General features: G+C 36.8%; 1 protein-coding gene across 1 annotated transcript; it reads left to right on the top strand.

Moving 5' to 3' along the window:
• The first annotated feature begins 7,262 nt into the window (after nt 1–7,262).
• Nucleotides 7,263–13,465, top strand: LOC113482425 (cytochrome b reductase 1). The gene is made up of 3 exons (XM_026853048.1): nt 7,263–7,539; nt 10,165–10,319; nt 10,509–13,465. Exons 1-3 carry the CDS (start codon nt 7,381–7,383, stop codon nt 10,807–10,809), a joined length of 615 nt encoding a protein of 204 aa, XP_026708849.1. The 5' UTR covers nt 7,263–7,380; the 3' UTR covers nt 10,810–13,465.
• Nucleotides 13,466–14,812: the final 1,347 nt, after the last annotated feature.

The raw sequence follows: 14,812 nt of genomic DNA, 5'->3' as shown, positions 1-14,812 counted from the left end.
GACGAGGACGGGGTGCCAGTTGAACTCCCGCGCGCTGCCGTCCCAGCTCAGCCCCTCGCGGTAGTGGAAGACCCAGACGAGGGAGAAGACGACCGACACGAAGCCGACCAGCAGCGCCGAGACCAGCAGCGCCAGGAATCGCCCGTAGTCCTCCATCTTCCGAGCCCCGTGCACGGCCGGCAGCGGGTGGGAGCGGGAGCGCAGCAGCCCGCGGTGCTCGGCCGGAGCGGCTGAGGGAAACCAGCGCTCCCCGAGCAGGCACAAAGAGACCCTTGTAATAAGCCGAAACTGCTATATGTGGGGTTTTTTTTCTGCAAGCACTTGTTTACCCTGGCCTGGGACTGCCGTGCGCTCCGAGCAATGCTTGCGATGTGTGTTTTCCCAGTCAGCCTGAATTCATGCAAGTTGAGAATCGAAATGCCAGAAGTGCTGCCCTAGGAAAGTTTCTCTCCTCTGGCTCCCTCTCTTTTGGCTCTCTCCCATGTCCCATAGGAGAAAGGAAAGTTCAATACCACTGAAGCTAGATCCAGGAACGGCGTTTATGCCAGACAGAATGTTGCACCATAAGCATGGTTAAAATACAATTCGTCAGCCCAGACTTAATATAAAATATTTTGTAAAATATATCTTTTAAATTAATTCTTAATTCTGTTGCCTAAGTAACATAGAATGATTATGATGCAGTGGTGGTTTTCCAGGTTTTATAGGTGTATGAACTTTTGATTGCATAGGGTTCAGCCTTGGACAGACTTTTCGATGTTTCCCATTACACTTGCAACAAGAACAGTATCTTTTTTCCATCCCACAGGATTAGTACGTTAGGTCTTAAGTGTTACGGGTTGTTCCTTCGGGCCGAGAGGAAAACTGGAGTTTGAACTGTGGTTTTCTGTTACTGTAATTGGCTAATTCCAAGAAAACGACTACATTAGACACACTACAGTTGATAAATGGTATCGATTTAGGAAAGAATGCTCTCAGTAAAGTTTTAAAAGTAGATAATGATAGAGCACACAGAGGGGCTTACCTAGCCTATGAATACATTTACACTAGAGCTAAATATTGAAAAAATAAGAGCGCTGGACTGTGCCTTAAAAATCCTGACAGCTGAGAGTGTCAATTTATGCTAATGGTATTAAAACGAATGGGGAAATTTGACAGGTAACAGCTTCCAACAGTGATATTTTATAAAGTCATTGACAAAATGTTTGCTAGTTTCAGCATGAACTAAATGAAACATTAGTAACATCTCCAAGAATGGCAAATAAATACTGCAGAGAACAGTGGAAATTCTCCCACAGTTTACCACTGACTTTTGGCGGGACAGGACACGGAAGATTTTACTGTTCTTAAGTAATGAAGAACCTCTGGAGACTTACAGTGTAAATGTAAGCAGGAGTATTTTTCTTTGTAATAGAAGACAAACTAAAATTTTGTCTAGACAGAATTAGAATTTAATTTATAATAACCTTATTTACATTTGCTTCACCACTGCATGATATGTTGCATTCATCCAGCCAGCAAACTTGTCCAGCATATCCGGACATTCATTCCAGCGGAACATGTTTGCATCACATGTGTGCTTGCTCGCTCGCTCACTCTTTGGCAGGAGCCCAGCTGGTCAGAGGTTGGAAGATGCAGGAGGAGTGGGTGGTTGAAGGGAATGTTGTGATTTGAACATATCCTGCAAATTCCTTTTTTTTTAGTGGGAGTGGGGCGTGTTCTCAGCTTTGTGGCTTCAAGTTACAAATTGCTATTGAGCAATAAACAGTATTTTGAAGTTGTTTTACATATTGCTCAATAGGTCATGGAAAGTATAATTTCAGGCTATAAATAAGCAACGAGAAACACCTGTTGACCTCACTAAGATCCATACCACTTACTGTGATCAAACTACTGTATTTAATGTAAGCGTAGACCTTCTGAAAAAAATGGGGGAGGTTTTCTGCAGCTTTTTCTTAGGCATTTTCTTTTTTTTTTCCTCTGAAACTCAGTTTATCCCTGTGTCACAGAGTAAGGATGTTGCCTCAAGACTAGTGTAGGTAAGGATATATGCAAAGTAAACAGAAGTTTACTTTGTTATGTGTTGGAGATAACAAAGATGTGCTGGACAAGTTTTCTGGCTAGATGAATGTAACATATCATGCAGTGGTGAAGCAAATGTAAGTAAGGTTATTAAAAATGAAATTCTAAGTTTGTCTAGACAATATAGCTCAAAAAGAACAGAAGGAACACATACAGGGAATTGATAATAAAGCATTATTTGGGGAGGAAATTCTATTGTGTAACAAGAAGAGCAAAGTTGGACACTGAAGGAGTATTGTAGTAAATTAGATGAAATATCAACAGGTAAGATACCACTGTGAATCTGAATCAAATACAGTTGACAAAAGTCTGCCATTGAATTCAAAGTAATTTAGATGAGACAGGAATAGAATTCCTCTTTGCATACATACAGGAAAAAGAAGTCTTTAAATAGTTAAAAAGTAAAAAGGAATAGCTAATAAATAATCTTGGTTAAATTTGTGTAGAGAATTTGAAATAATAACCAAATCAGCTGTTTCTTGAGTTCATTAAAGTCTATACAAAGGATAGAAATGTTGTATTGTTGGTCTATAGGAGGTAAAAGGAATGACTATAATTATGTGCATATTGGGACGTAGATGTGCCCTTATAAAGCATTGTATATATCTTATCAATCAAATGAAAAAGCTGTAGGCACATTAATATTAATACTTACTATTTGTGGATCAGTGCCTATAGATAAATGATACCTGACAAAACACTGTCAGTGTGCGGTAATTGTCCAGATGATTTTCTAGACCTAAAGTGGGAAAAACACAGGCAATAAAAGTCTGTGTGCATATTAGTACAGCAACAATTTTAAAATAATAAGATAGGGAAAAAAATGAAAAAGTGAGTTTTAAGAAGGGCTTGAAGAAATATTAGTGTGATAGAATGGGTTAAATAAGTAAATAGGGAATTCTGTCTTATTTTACATATGGAAAGGTTGAACAATGACTGTAGACACGAGGCATGCTCCAAATGAGTATTTGCATGTTAGTTCATGTTTGGCCTGCAAATAATAATGCTTGATTCTCTCCTAAAGGACTAATTAAGAAACCCATCAAAATATAATGTGAAATAAATTATTTTTGAGGATTTCCATTACTCGCCTAATAAAAGAATGGGTTTTTTCTACAGAGATGTAACATTCTCTATTGCAGACTGAGGGGCAGCATGGTGGGTTTTGGATTTGTGGAAGATTGGATAAAGAGTGAGTCAGAACAAGGAAAGTAGGGTAGTCTGTCTCCCATCCTCAGATCAGTCTTCTACTGCTTATAAGTCACATGTAAACTCTATGCAATAAAGTTGTGGGTTGACTCTACAAATCTTGGAAGATTACACAGTTAATATTTCTCATCATGTATCATTTACAGATATCATATAACTTGTATTTTAAACAGGCTTAAAACGTGAGGATGTAGCCTAACGTTAGCAGTATACTAATAAAGGAATACAATTACAGAGAAAAGAGAAGGAAAAATTCTGGTCTGCCACATGACCATGTGGTGTTACAGAGTTAATTAAATTTCATCTGTATGGATGAATTACCTGGGTGGGTGAGACAACCTTAACAGCTCACTGTGGCTGAAATACTGAAATATTCCTACTTTTTTCCTCCACTTCTCCCTTTCAGCTTTCTCCTTGACTCAGACTTCATCTTCCTACTGGTTTATTTGTGCGAGCTCTGTCAGATCCATAAACTGAACTAACCTAACTAGCCAAAAACTAACACACACACCACCACAGCCACCCACGTACAGTTTTTGCCGGAGACTTGAATTTTCTGCACAAAGGGTCTCAGAAGTGTCATAAATGGGAGAAGGGAGATGGAGGACAATGTGCAAGAGCAAGGAGGAGTGCAAATCTATTTTAAAGTAAGCATAGTCTTTCATCTTGAAATCACATCTAAAGATAATGCTTGTTCTGAGTTATCTGACAAACATGGTTCCCTTTGCCTCAAATAACAAAGCATCTTTTCAAAGGAAAGGTAGCTAATTCCTGGAGTTTCTAACATCCAACAGGCTGCAGAATTCTCAAGAATTGGAAGGGCAAGTGACTGCTGAGCTGTAAGGGTCTCATCCCAGGCAGCTTGTGAAGAGGCAGCTCTCTTGATGAGTTTAGTTTGTGTCCCTTTGAAGTCATAGATGGGCACCTGTCCATTCTGTGTTAAAGTGGTTCCCAGAGAATCTAGTGGGCATTCAGATCCTGCTGAAGGTAAGCAACAGGATTAGTCAAAAAAGAGCAGGAGAGGAAATAGGAGTGAAGAGGAACATTGCTTTCTGGCAGCTGTGAGGTGCTGTGCAGTGCCCCCCCAGTGCACGCACAGAACCATGCTTTGTGCCTTCTAAGGTGGAAGGCATCTCACAAGCATCCATGGCAGCACGTGCAGCATGTGCCAGCCAGAAATACGAGAGAGCTAACTCTCGAAATTTCCTTTGTACATTTGGCAAAGAACAGGTGTCCCATGCCACATACAAGATATTGCAAGATCACTCTGACTTACATGACGTGCTTTAAAATAGGAGCGAGATCTGATTGAGGAAGCTGTGCCTAAGGATGCCGAGATTGTCAAATCTCTTAACAGCAGTAGAGTTGCTATACTTAGAGAAAGTTCTTCATAGAGCAGTTCCTTTAGCATCTCACCACTAAAAATGCTGTAGTATGTGCTTTTAACCCCGGCTATTTTAATTCAGAGATGAAGTTACATATGTCTGAGTCAGTTTTTAGGAGTTTGTACCACTGAAAGCAGAATCTTCCTCCTCTCCCCTTTGTTCCCCAGATTGTCTTGCTTCCTCCTGCTGGTCAGAAAAGCACTAGTTACAACAAAGGCAGGGGGAAGCACACAGAAGTGGAACAAGACTGGTGGTGGGGAAATGGGACTGTGTCTTTTTACCGTGACGAACAGTCAGATCCGCTCAAGTTGCCATGTGTAACTTCAGACATAGCCCTCACAGAAAGAGGATTAAACCAGATTGTACTATCATGCGTATGTCCTGGGCTGTGGCATGTAACATGCTAATACATGGTGTTGTTAACAAGTGTCCAAGCCATTAGTCTGTATTCCGTGCTTTTCTATCATACTGTTTATGGGAATTGGCCCAGAAAATTCATGGCCCAGACAGAGATCTGAGACCATGTGGACGATTGACTAGGGAGTTTGATAGTGATTTTGGAAGTTAAATCAACTAAATAATGACATATGCACCAAAGCAAGATGTTATACAAAAATTTTAGCCTGGACTTCATCCCCTGCATACAAAGACTGAAAACTGAGATCAGGACCTATGGCCATCAAGTTTACTTCAAGACATACAGAGCTCAGTACTCTGCTGCACTTGGAATAAATTACTGACAATAATTATGGGCCATATTGTAAGATGGAACAAGGAGGATTTACTGGAAATATCCTCATAGGATGTTGAAGCTTGTTTGGGGCCTTTTGGCATATCTGCATTACAAAATTAGAAATCATAATCATTAGTATTAAATTAATAATAGTCTGATGCAGACAATTATTTCAATATTAACAAGATATAAGACTATCATATAATTTTTGGGGAACTGTTGGAGATGATCACAAGCTTGGTATGCCAAATCATACCTCTGTCATGTAGATTGATTACTGCCTTAAAAACAAGGATTCTATCTTCCTCATTTTGTAGGATTTACTATTGTTACTTTTTAAAAGCAGTGAGCTGAGAGCTACCTAAGTGCTGTATATATTTAAATATTCTAAGGGACACTTTCATTCCTGAATTATATTTTCACACAGTATGTAAAAGCATAAATTGATGTAACATTTGATGGTAGTCTGGAAATTTCACTTGTGAACAATGTTTTCTTTGTGAATTACTTAATGCAGTACTGTTTCATGGCATGAATCCAAGTAAACAAAAATATGTAAACAGAACCTTGAAATTATTTTGTCATTTATTATTATTCATCACAACATACAGAATGAATATCCTATTTATTTTCCATAACCTATGCTTTTTGTGTAAAAAGCTAGGGTTATGGGGAAGTAATGAGTAAGGCTCATGAGAATCACTTCAGTAAATTCTTAATCTTTCCATTTATCAGGTAATACTTTTTTTTCTGGTGCATATCTATTTCTTAATGTTCAGAACAGGAACTTTTTTAAAAAAACTGTTTATATTCTTATTCTTTAGTTTTATTATACCTAATTATATATAAAGATTTTAATGTAATTTCGTAAGCAGAAACCTTACATGAGGATGTGATGAATCAGATGAATGAAGCTCAGTCTTTCTGCTCAGGCAAAACATGGATGTGAGCATTAGTCTTTATTGGTCAGGTGTTCAGGTGTTCTTATAAACATTTGTCCCCTGTTATCTGAATATACTTATGTGCTGTCACACATCCAGAATTACTACCTAGTTTGTAATCAGGTGTACCTGGGGCTTCAGTGATCTAATCTGGTCTCTGTATGTCCCCTGTTGAAAGCACCTGGGTCATACGACAGCCAGGGGACAGTTGTGGCAGGGAAGGAGCAGTGACGACTTTGAGGAAAGAGCTTGGCAAGAAACAGCTCTAGGCTGCTTATGGACCATCTGGAGTTAGATCACTTTTGGTGATTTTTGGTTTGTTCAGAATGGACAAAACACTGTCTGCTAGAGTTATTAATGCAAATATAGACAAACCCCCCTTACATTCATCTAACAGTGCTGGAAGAGTTGTAGTTGACAAACCCTTTTCCTCTTAAGAGTCAGATTATGATTCCCTTACGATGAGTAGTATTCTCCCGTTTAAAATAATCCTATTAATATCAACACAATAGATAGTCATATAAATATCTGTGTAATTAGAGAATAGCATTATCCAAAGTTGACAAAGAGAATAAATATTAAAAAATAATCTTACACACTTTCTCAGTAGGTGGTCTTCTGGATATAAAAATTGGGCCCTATTCTTCCAATCTGACTACTAGGAGAAAAATCAAAATCCTGTACAGAATCTCTGTTAGATCAATTTAAGGAATGAGGAAAAAATTACACCAAGTTGTTTAGTGTTGTTTTTTTGATTTTTTTTTTTTTTTTTTTTTTTTATCCCTAAAAGTTGTATTTAAGCCTCAATTGTGTATCTGGAATATGCCATGCTATGTGTAGGAGAAAAAGCCTTTTATTAGACTTTTTTAGAAGATTAAAGGCCGGATTTACAATGAATTTATGTGAATGATATGTGATTATTAAAATCAGAGAGAAGTTATCTTGTAAGGCATAAAATCTTGTTTCTGTTCTTTCTTCAGCTATTATTGTCTACAGGTTGCCCTGGACCTGGAAGTGCAGCAAACTCCTAATGAAGTTCATACATGCTGGATTAAATACCATAGCTATGATTCTTGCAATTGTTTCTATGGTAGCCGTGTTTGAATACCACAATGCCAGGAACATTCCTAACATGTACAGTCTGCACAGCTGGATTGGGCTGACTGCTGTTATATTTTATTCTCTCCAGGTCAGAATCTAACTTTATTTATAAACAGATTGTAAATTTGAAGAATGTGTTGATTAATTCAGGCACAATAGGTTCTTACTAATAAACTCTTATTAGTAAAATGTAATAGTAATTAGTAAATTACTCAGTGTAAAATTTACATTCTGTGATTTGGGAAATTAGCATGTAAATGTGCAAATACTGCATCCTTGACTTCAAAGAAAAATGTATTTTAAAGCATATTTTGCTTATTTGCTGGGATAATGGCAGTTTATTTACTACTTAAGTTACACAGTAGTGTGTTTCCAAGCTCTATAAGCTGCTGAAATTAAAGTAAGTGATTTGGTTTGTTGGCAGCATATTTAAATACAGTTAGAGCTTTTATTATGGAAGTCTCAGATGAAGTAATCATCTCCCTTTTTTTCCAGCTATCAAAATTTTAAGTAGTCACTTCTTTGCCTCAAGACTTGTTTATCAGCAGAAGAGCAGCAGGGAGCAGTGTAGATCTAAAGGCTCTGTCATATGAATGAGCTACTACTGGCTAACCAGCTTTCCTGAATCAGCAAAACTTTCATAAATGTTTATGTGCCTGCTTTTAACTGCTCCTATTGGAGGTGAATTAGAGTTATCATAATCTAAACTAATGTAGTATGTTTTGCATTTGGCATAGAAGAGTAAGCATGCCCTGACATTTAGCATATACATAACAGATGTGATGATTCTGCATATAAATTCTGAATTTCCTATATTGTGTTATTTTATTCTTTCAAATTGTGATTTTTTTTCTTTTTTTCGCAAAACACTTACAAGAAAAAATAGGATTTAATTATCTGGTGATCAAGCAAAAAAAAATCCCCAGCTGAGGGATTTCAGTTCTGGACTTTTGTCCTTCCCTGCTCAGGCTAGGAGGTACAGGAAATAGTACTGAAATAGTGTTTTTAACACTTAGAAAAAAAGAAAGCATATTGCAGCATTGTTGAATATTTTCTTTATAGCTGAACCACAGCTAATGAATAGGAAGGAACAATGTTAAGATTTTCCTTGTCTTAATAACGCAGTTATTTGAGGGAAATCTGTGCTGCCACTATACCGAGTATCAGCATTTTTTCTAATGGTTAAGATAAGAATTGTGAATTCTACTTTTAATTTTGCTATCATAAACATGATCAATGGCATTTAATGCCTTGCCTGTCTGATCAATGGAACTATGGTGTTACTTCCTCCAAACTGGGATCTAATTCACCAATCAGAGACTGATGTTTGTTAAGTGATTGAGCACTATTGTTAAAAAATAGTCATAGTATCTCTGTTAATAGAGCAGACACTTGGCAGCAGAAATGGTATGTCAATCTCAGAATTGAAAAATTATTGAGAGGAGATGCTTGTATAATACTACATCTACAGAAACAGTAGTGTAAATATATTGTATTTAAGCCAAATGCATGTTAACACAGTATAGCACAAGGGCATAAATTTAAGAATAGGGCAGAAATGTAAAATGGAGACTGTCTCTTGGAAAGCAATGTCTCTGAAAGAAGTACTCGTACTCAAAGATGACATGAAGCTCAAAATGAGTTCTCATGATGCTGTGACAACAGGAACGTAAATTCTCTAATAAGAGATTATCTTAACCTTCATATATGGCATTGGCAAAGCTAATATGAAATACTATGGGTTTTTTTTTAGTTAAAAAAATATGGAAAAGTGATTTGAGAGCTGGAAAAACTATCTTCCAGTGAAAGACTTAAAAAGCTCCAACTGTTTAGCAGATCTAAAGAAGATTAAGAGATGACTTGATTATGGTGTATTAAAAAGCTTCCCAGGGAGAAAATACCAGGCTCTTTAATCCAGCATGGAAAGACAAAACAAGGACTAAGACTGGAAGTTAAAGGAAGACGAAATACAAATTCATGCACTATTTCTAATTTAGCAGCAGGGGTGAGTAATGGTAGAACAAGCTAAATAAGGGATGCAACCTCAATATGACCAGGCAAGCCTGTGACTGAAGCCAGTGACATGATGGGTAATCTTCCATCACAAAATGAGTGCTAATAGGAGGGCTCATGTCCCCCAGGTAACTTCATGCCACCCACACACATCTTCAGACTGTAAGTGCCAGCTGACTGGTATATTGAGATACAGACCATTGCCCTTCTAAAGACATGTACTTTAATTTAACCAAAGCTCTTAACAAGGTAAAATTATTTAGTCCACTCAAGTCAGAAGGTTAGACTGCCTTCTGATCTTCACTTATGTGTAAATCTGTCACAGCAGAAGAGAATAGGACTTGAAGAGACTGTAAAAATGTAGCTACTCACACCTTTAATATATTACTAAATTAGTGACACTGAAAATTTGTGTTTCCAGGACTTAGTTTCATTGCAGTTGTAGCATTACCAATAAGTTTGGGCACTGATACTAGGTGGGATTATTTATAAAATATATCATGTCTGCTTCCCAGGTGCTAATCCAGAATTATTGCTTTGGTTTTGAAGGGAAACACATTCAGAAATAAAAATGTCAATTCTTTTCAAATTTGTACCTGAAGACATCTCAAAATGGAATTTTTATGATTATTTTTATTCTGCTTGAGAAGTGCAGCTTGTTTGCCATATAGCTTTAACTATGAATCTGTTTTGTGTTTAGCTTTTCTTGGGTTTCGCTGTCTTTCTGCTCCCTTTTGCTCCAGTTCCTCTCCGAGCAGCTCTTCTGCCAATACATGTTTATTCCGGTCTTACCATCTTTGCAACAGTGATTGCAACAGCTCTGATGGGGATCACAGAAAAGCTTATCTTTTCACTGTAAGTATTTTCACTTGCTTATTATGATTATTCATTGCAAACTGTAGTTCCATTTGCACAGAATAATAACCATCTAGTATTGGGACATTGGTTTGCTTTGGTTTAAAAAGACCTCCTACCTAGCAGGAGACTGCTGCTTTTAGATCAGGATTGTCTTTGAAACAACCGACCTTTTTTTTCCTTTCCAAGGAAAAGTCCTGCATATAGTGCATCCCCACCAGAGGCAACTTTTGTCAACTGTCTTGGTCTTTTGCTTGTCATATTTGGTGCACTTATTTTGTGGATGGCAAGCAGGCCCCACTGGAAGCGTCCCCCAGAAGAGAATGTTAAAGTTCTGCGGCCCACTGGGGAGACTCCTGAAGGCACAGAAGCAGAATCCACAATGACAGACGGTACCAATGCAGATAAATCTGATAAGAGGATCAATAGTGAAGCAGCCAGAAAACAAAACCTCAAGCTTGATGAAGCAGGCCAACGATCAACTATGTAAAGAAAATACACAGAATAACAATACTATTATACTGCCAAGCCCCCTGGTTCCTTCCGATTTAGTTATATTGATATACAAATAGGTTGGGGTTTTATTTTCAGTATGGCTTGCTCAAAGATACTCAGTTTTCTGCATATTAATTTAAATTCCAGTAAGTCCCAAATATATTACATTGGTCCATGCTCACTTCTCAATTAAAAAATGAGAGCATGAATGACACCACATAATGGGAAAATCACATAATTGGAAAATGTTTTCCATATCACTTCTTAATTTAATGCTTATATCTCTTACAGTTGTGAAAAGTTATCAAGATTAAGACTAAATTTTGCTCTGAGTGATTTTGCAGATTATGAATCAGTCCCAAAGTATACCAGACAGCAGAATTTAGTTGGTCACACATAATTATTCTAGTAATGTTCACTTTTTTAAAGCCCTGATTTCTTAAACTGATTAAACCTCTTACCAGCTGCAAAGATCTATGGGATTTGAGGTCATTCAGCAATTTGCAGAGTTGCACCATAAAAATGTTTAGTCTAAAATTCTGAATTCAAAAAAAGAAATGAAATTTTTTCTGAAATCATTAAATGTTATGTTTCTTTCAGAAACTTCTATGTTGTTGTTCGGGGTTTTTTTAATCAGAACATGCCTATTGGCTTTTTAACGAAATATATTGTATACAGACAACATTTGATTTGGGGTTATGTGCAATCATTAGTGAAATCTAAGGAATTTGTAAAACATCTAAATGCAGAATTTGTCTTATCTGGAAAGCTATAGATACACACTTAGAAAAATATGTATCACTTAAACTAAGTCTTCCTTTTATCCTAAAAGGCAACATTTTACCATCTTTATTTGATTGCACAGTTCTATTGATTTATGGCACTGGACTAGAAATTAGGAGGTTGGAAACTAGAGAAGACTGCTAGCAGTCTCACAGAAAAAAGGAGCCTGAATTGAGAAATGCTTCCTCCAAGAAACAGCTGAGCTTTCCTGGTTTGAATAAAACACTACTCGTTAACTGAAAGCCAATTTTGGTATCTTCACACTGGTGTCAAAACCATTATTGTCACAGGCATGAAGATATACTTCAGTCTATAAGCAAACTATATAAACCCTGTGACTTTTAAATTTGAAATTATTAAATAATGCAGTTTGAGTCTCTACTGGCACTTCTATAGCTCTTTCTAGTAATGGGACTATTAATGTATTATTCATTATTTTCACAGATATAAACAATACTTATTTTTTACTACTATAGAAGAATAATTATATTAGATTATTTTGATTGCACATGTTCAAAATGAGCCTTTCTATCATAATGTCTTGTAAAACCTGCAGAGCCCACTACAAGTCCAAATTTACCACAGTTCCTCTTGCAATATAGACAATTTCAGACAGCATATAATTTCCTATTTTTTTAAGACTACATAAATTGTTATCTACTTGAGCTTTTTAAAATGTTTAAACACATTAAACTTCAGTAAATATGCCATTTTTGTAGTTCAATGTTGCATCAAGACAAACAATTTTGGTCATAAGTTATTTTGATCTTCTCTGACAAGAAGCACCTCAGTTCCTGTTACTTGATTTGTAATAACATTTAATTATTTGGTGAAAGCAGTATAGAAAGCTAGAATAGTAAATTACCTGAAAAAAAACCCCAACATTTCGGCTGTACCATTTGTACTTAAGGACTACATCCCAGAGTTCTATGTTTTCACTTACATATGTTTGTGGATGACTGGGACCCACCTAACATTGGTTTATTTCATTTGAGAAAATACCTGCTTTTAAATGCCTCGGTGTAGAATTCAGGTATGACAGAAGGAATACTTGAGCATTATTGCATGAGCACTCCTCCAGTCCTACTACGTACAGTGGATTGGACAGCTTTTGCCCTGTTTTTCAAGTTCTACACAGTTACCTGTCTTCCGTAAAATTGTTCTGCGCAGCTTCAGTGTAAAATTCAAATAGTACTGATAGAAAAACGAGAGCACTTGTTTTACATGACATTAGTGCTCCACTGACATGACATGATTATGTTATGCATCCTATTACAAATTTATATGTGGAACATCAAATAGGAAGAGGGATTTGCAGTAGCTTCTGGAGAACACTAAACTGTGCTGTCTTCTGATCTCATTATGTTCTGCTCAACAAGTCTGATTTTTTCAGTAAACATCATACAGAAATCAGTAAACATCATACAGATGCTGGATGCATGTTTAGTTTTTGTGAGAGATGCTTTATTAACACTTTTGAAGTATAACAGGTGAAGTGAATAAATGAACCCAACTGTTCTAGTAATTTAATATGCTAGCTTTCTATACCGCACTCACACAGGCAACAGCATTTTAAGTTGGTGTTTATTGTCCTGTTACTGTGTCTCATCCACCTGTGAAAATAAGCTCATTCAATCCTTGCATAGTACTAAGTCATCTAATAAAAGCATGTGTTCATGTGGAAAGTAGTCATTTGTCTAAGGATTGTTCTGGAAGAAACTCTGAACTGTACAGTATATTGGGAAAAAACCCTCAGAAAATCTGTGATTTCTTTTGTTACAATACTGACTTGGAGGTATTGAAATCAACAGCTTTTAGGTGAATGGTTCTGTATGCTATGTATGTTAAAGTTAAGCTACAGTAACCAGTATGCTTTCTGTTTTCCATTTTATTCCATGTACTGTTCAAGGGTAATGATATCTGAAAAAGAATGGTGGCATTTCTTTATACTTCTGTATTCTGATGATATCAAGCTAATTGAAAATCAAGGATTAGCAACCTTTTGAGGGTAGTCTGCCAGACTGTATTTTTATTTTTCAACTTTGAGGTTAAACGTGATAGTAGAAACTCAGTAAGAGCTGGAAGATTCCGTGTTGGGAAATTATCATAATCAGTGATATATCCCAGTGTATGAACTGTGGGATTCTGGCTGCTTTGGTCTTTGGAAGGTCCCCATGAGATGCAGTAGCCATGAGCTCCTAAACCTTGCTCAACCTTGGTGTGTGGAATTTAAAACAGACTGAACATACTATAAACTTTTGGCTTCTGTTCTAAAGTGATTAAAAAAGTCTTTAAGTATCCTTGCAACATAAAGGTTAGTTCAAGTGCTAAATAAAAATACATAGGACTTTGGAGAGTAATTTTCTCTGGAAAAAAACCCATATTCCTAAAGCTGCTTCTCAAAGTGACCTTCCATTAACTTTCATGCAACTTTGCTTACCTGTATTTATATGTAATAGTAGTAACACAGGAAATAAAAAGGTGTATTTTCAAAGACATAAAGGGAAGGTAGAACTCTAGCTTTTTTATCAGGATTTTTCTGCATGTTTGGAAATTTTCTACATTGCTGTTTTTACAGGGACATGATTGTAGAGCTTACATTCCAAGTTTGGATACCTATAAAAACATAGGAAGCTACAAAACCTAATACTAAAAGTGCTTTTTTAAGATGTCTGGGAAAAAAATATTTTTTTAATGTATTTACATGCTGTCATGCAGTACTGCACACAGAAGCAGAAGTGTTTTTTCCAACATTAATGATACTGAGAAATGATAGTGCAAATTAGATTTTAAAATTGAATGTACAGTAGTTGCATGTACGCTTCTTACTACATGTAACCAAGATTGCATATGATATTGTAAATATTGTTTACATGGATATTTTAGAATCATAGAATGGTTTGGGTTGGAAGGGACCTCAAAGATCGTCTAGTTCCAAATCCCCTGCTATGGCAGAGACACCTCCCACTAGATCAGGTTGCTCACAGCTCCATCCAGCCTGCCCTTGAACACTGCCACAGCCTCCTTGGGCAACCTGTTTCAGTGCCTCACCACCCCCACAGTAAAAAACTTCATCCTTATATTTAATCTAAACCTCCCCTCCCTCAGCTTCCACCCATTACCTCTCATCCTATCATTACAATCCCTTGTAAAAAGTCCCTCCCCAGTCTTCTTGTAGGTGCCCTTAAGGTACTGGAAGGCCACTGTAAGGTCTC

The sequence above is a fragment of the Athene cunicularia genome (assembly GCF_003259725.1).
Source record: "Athene cunicularia isolate RWA chromosome 7 unlocalized genomic scaffold, athCun1 chr7_part1, whole genome shotgun sequence".
Lineage (NCBI taxonomy): Eukaryota > Metazoa > Chordata > Aves > Strigiformes > Strigidae > Athene > Athene cunicularia.
The sequence above is the reverse complement of the archived record's forward strand: the minus strand, read 5'-3'. Positions and strand labels throughout refer to the sequence as shown.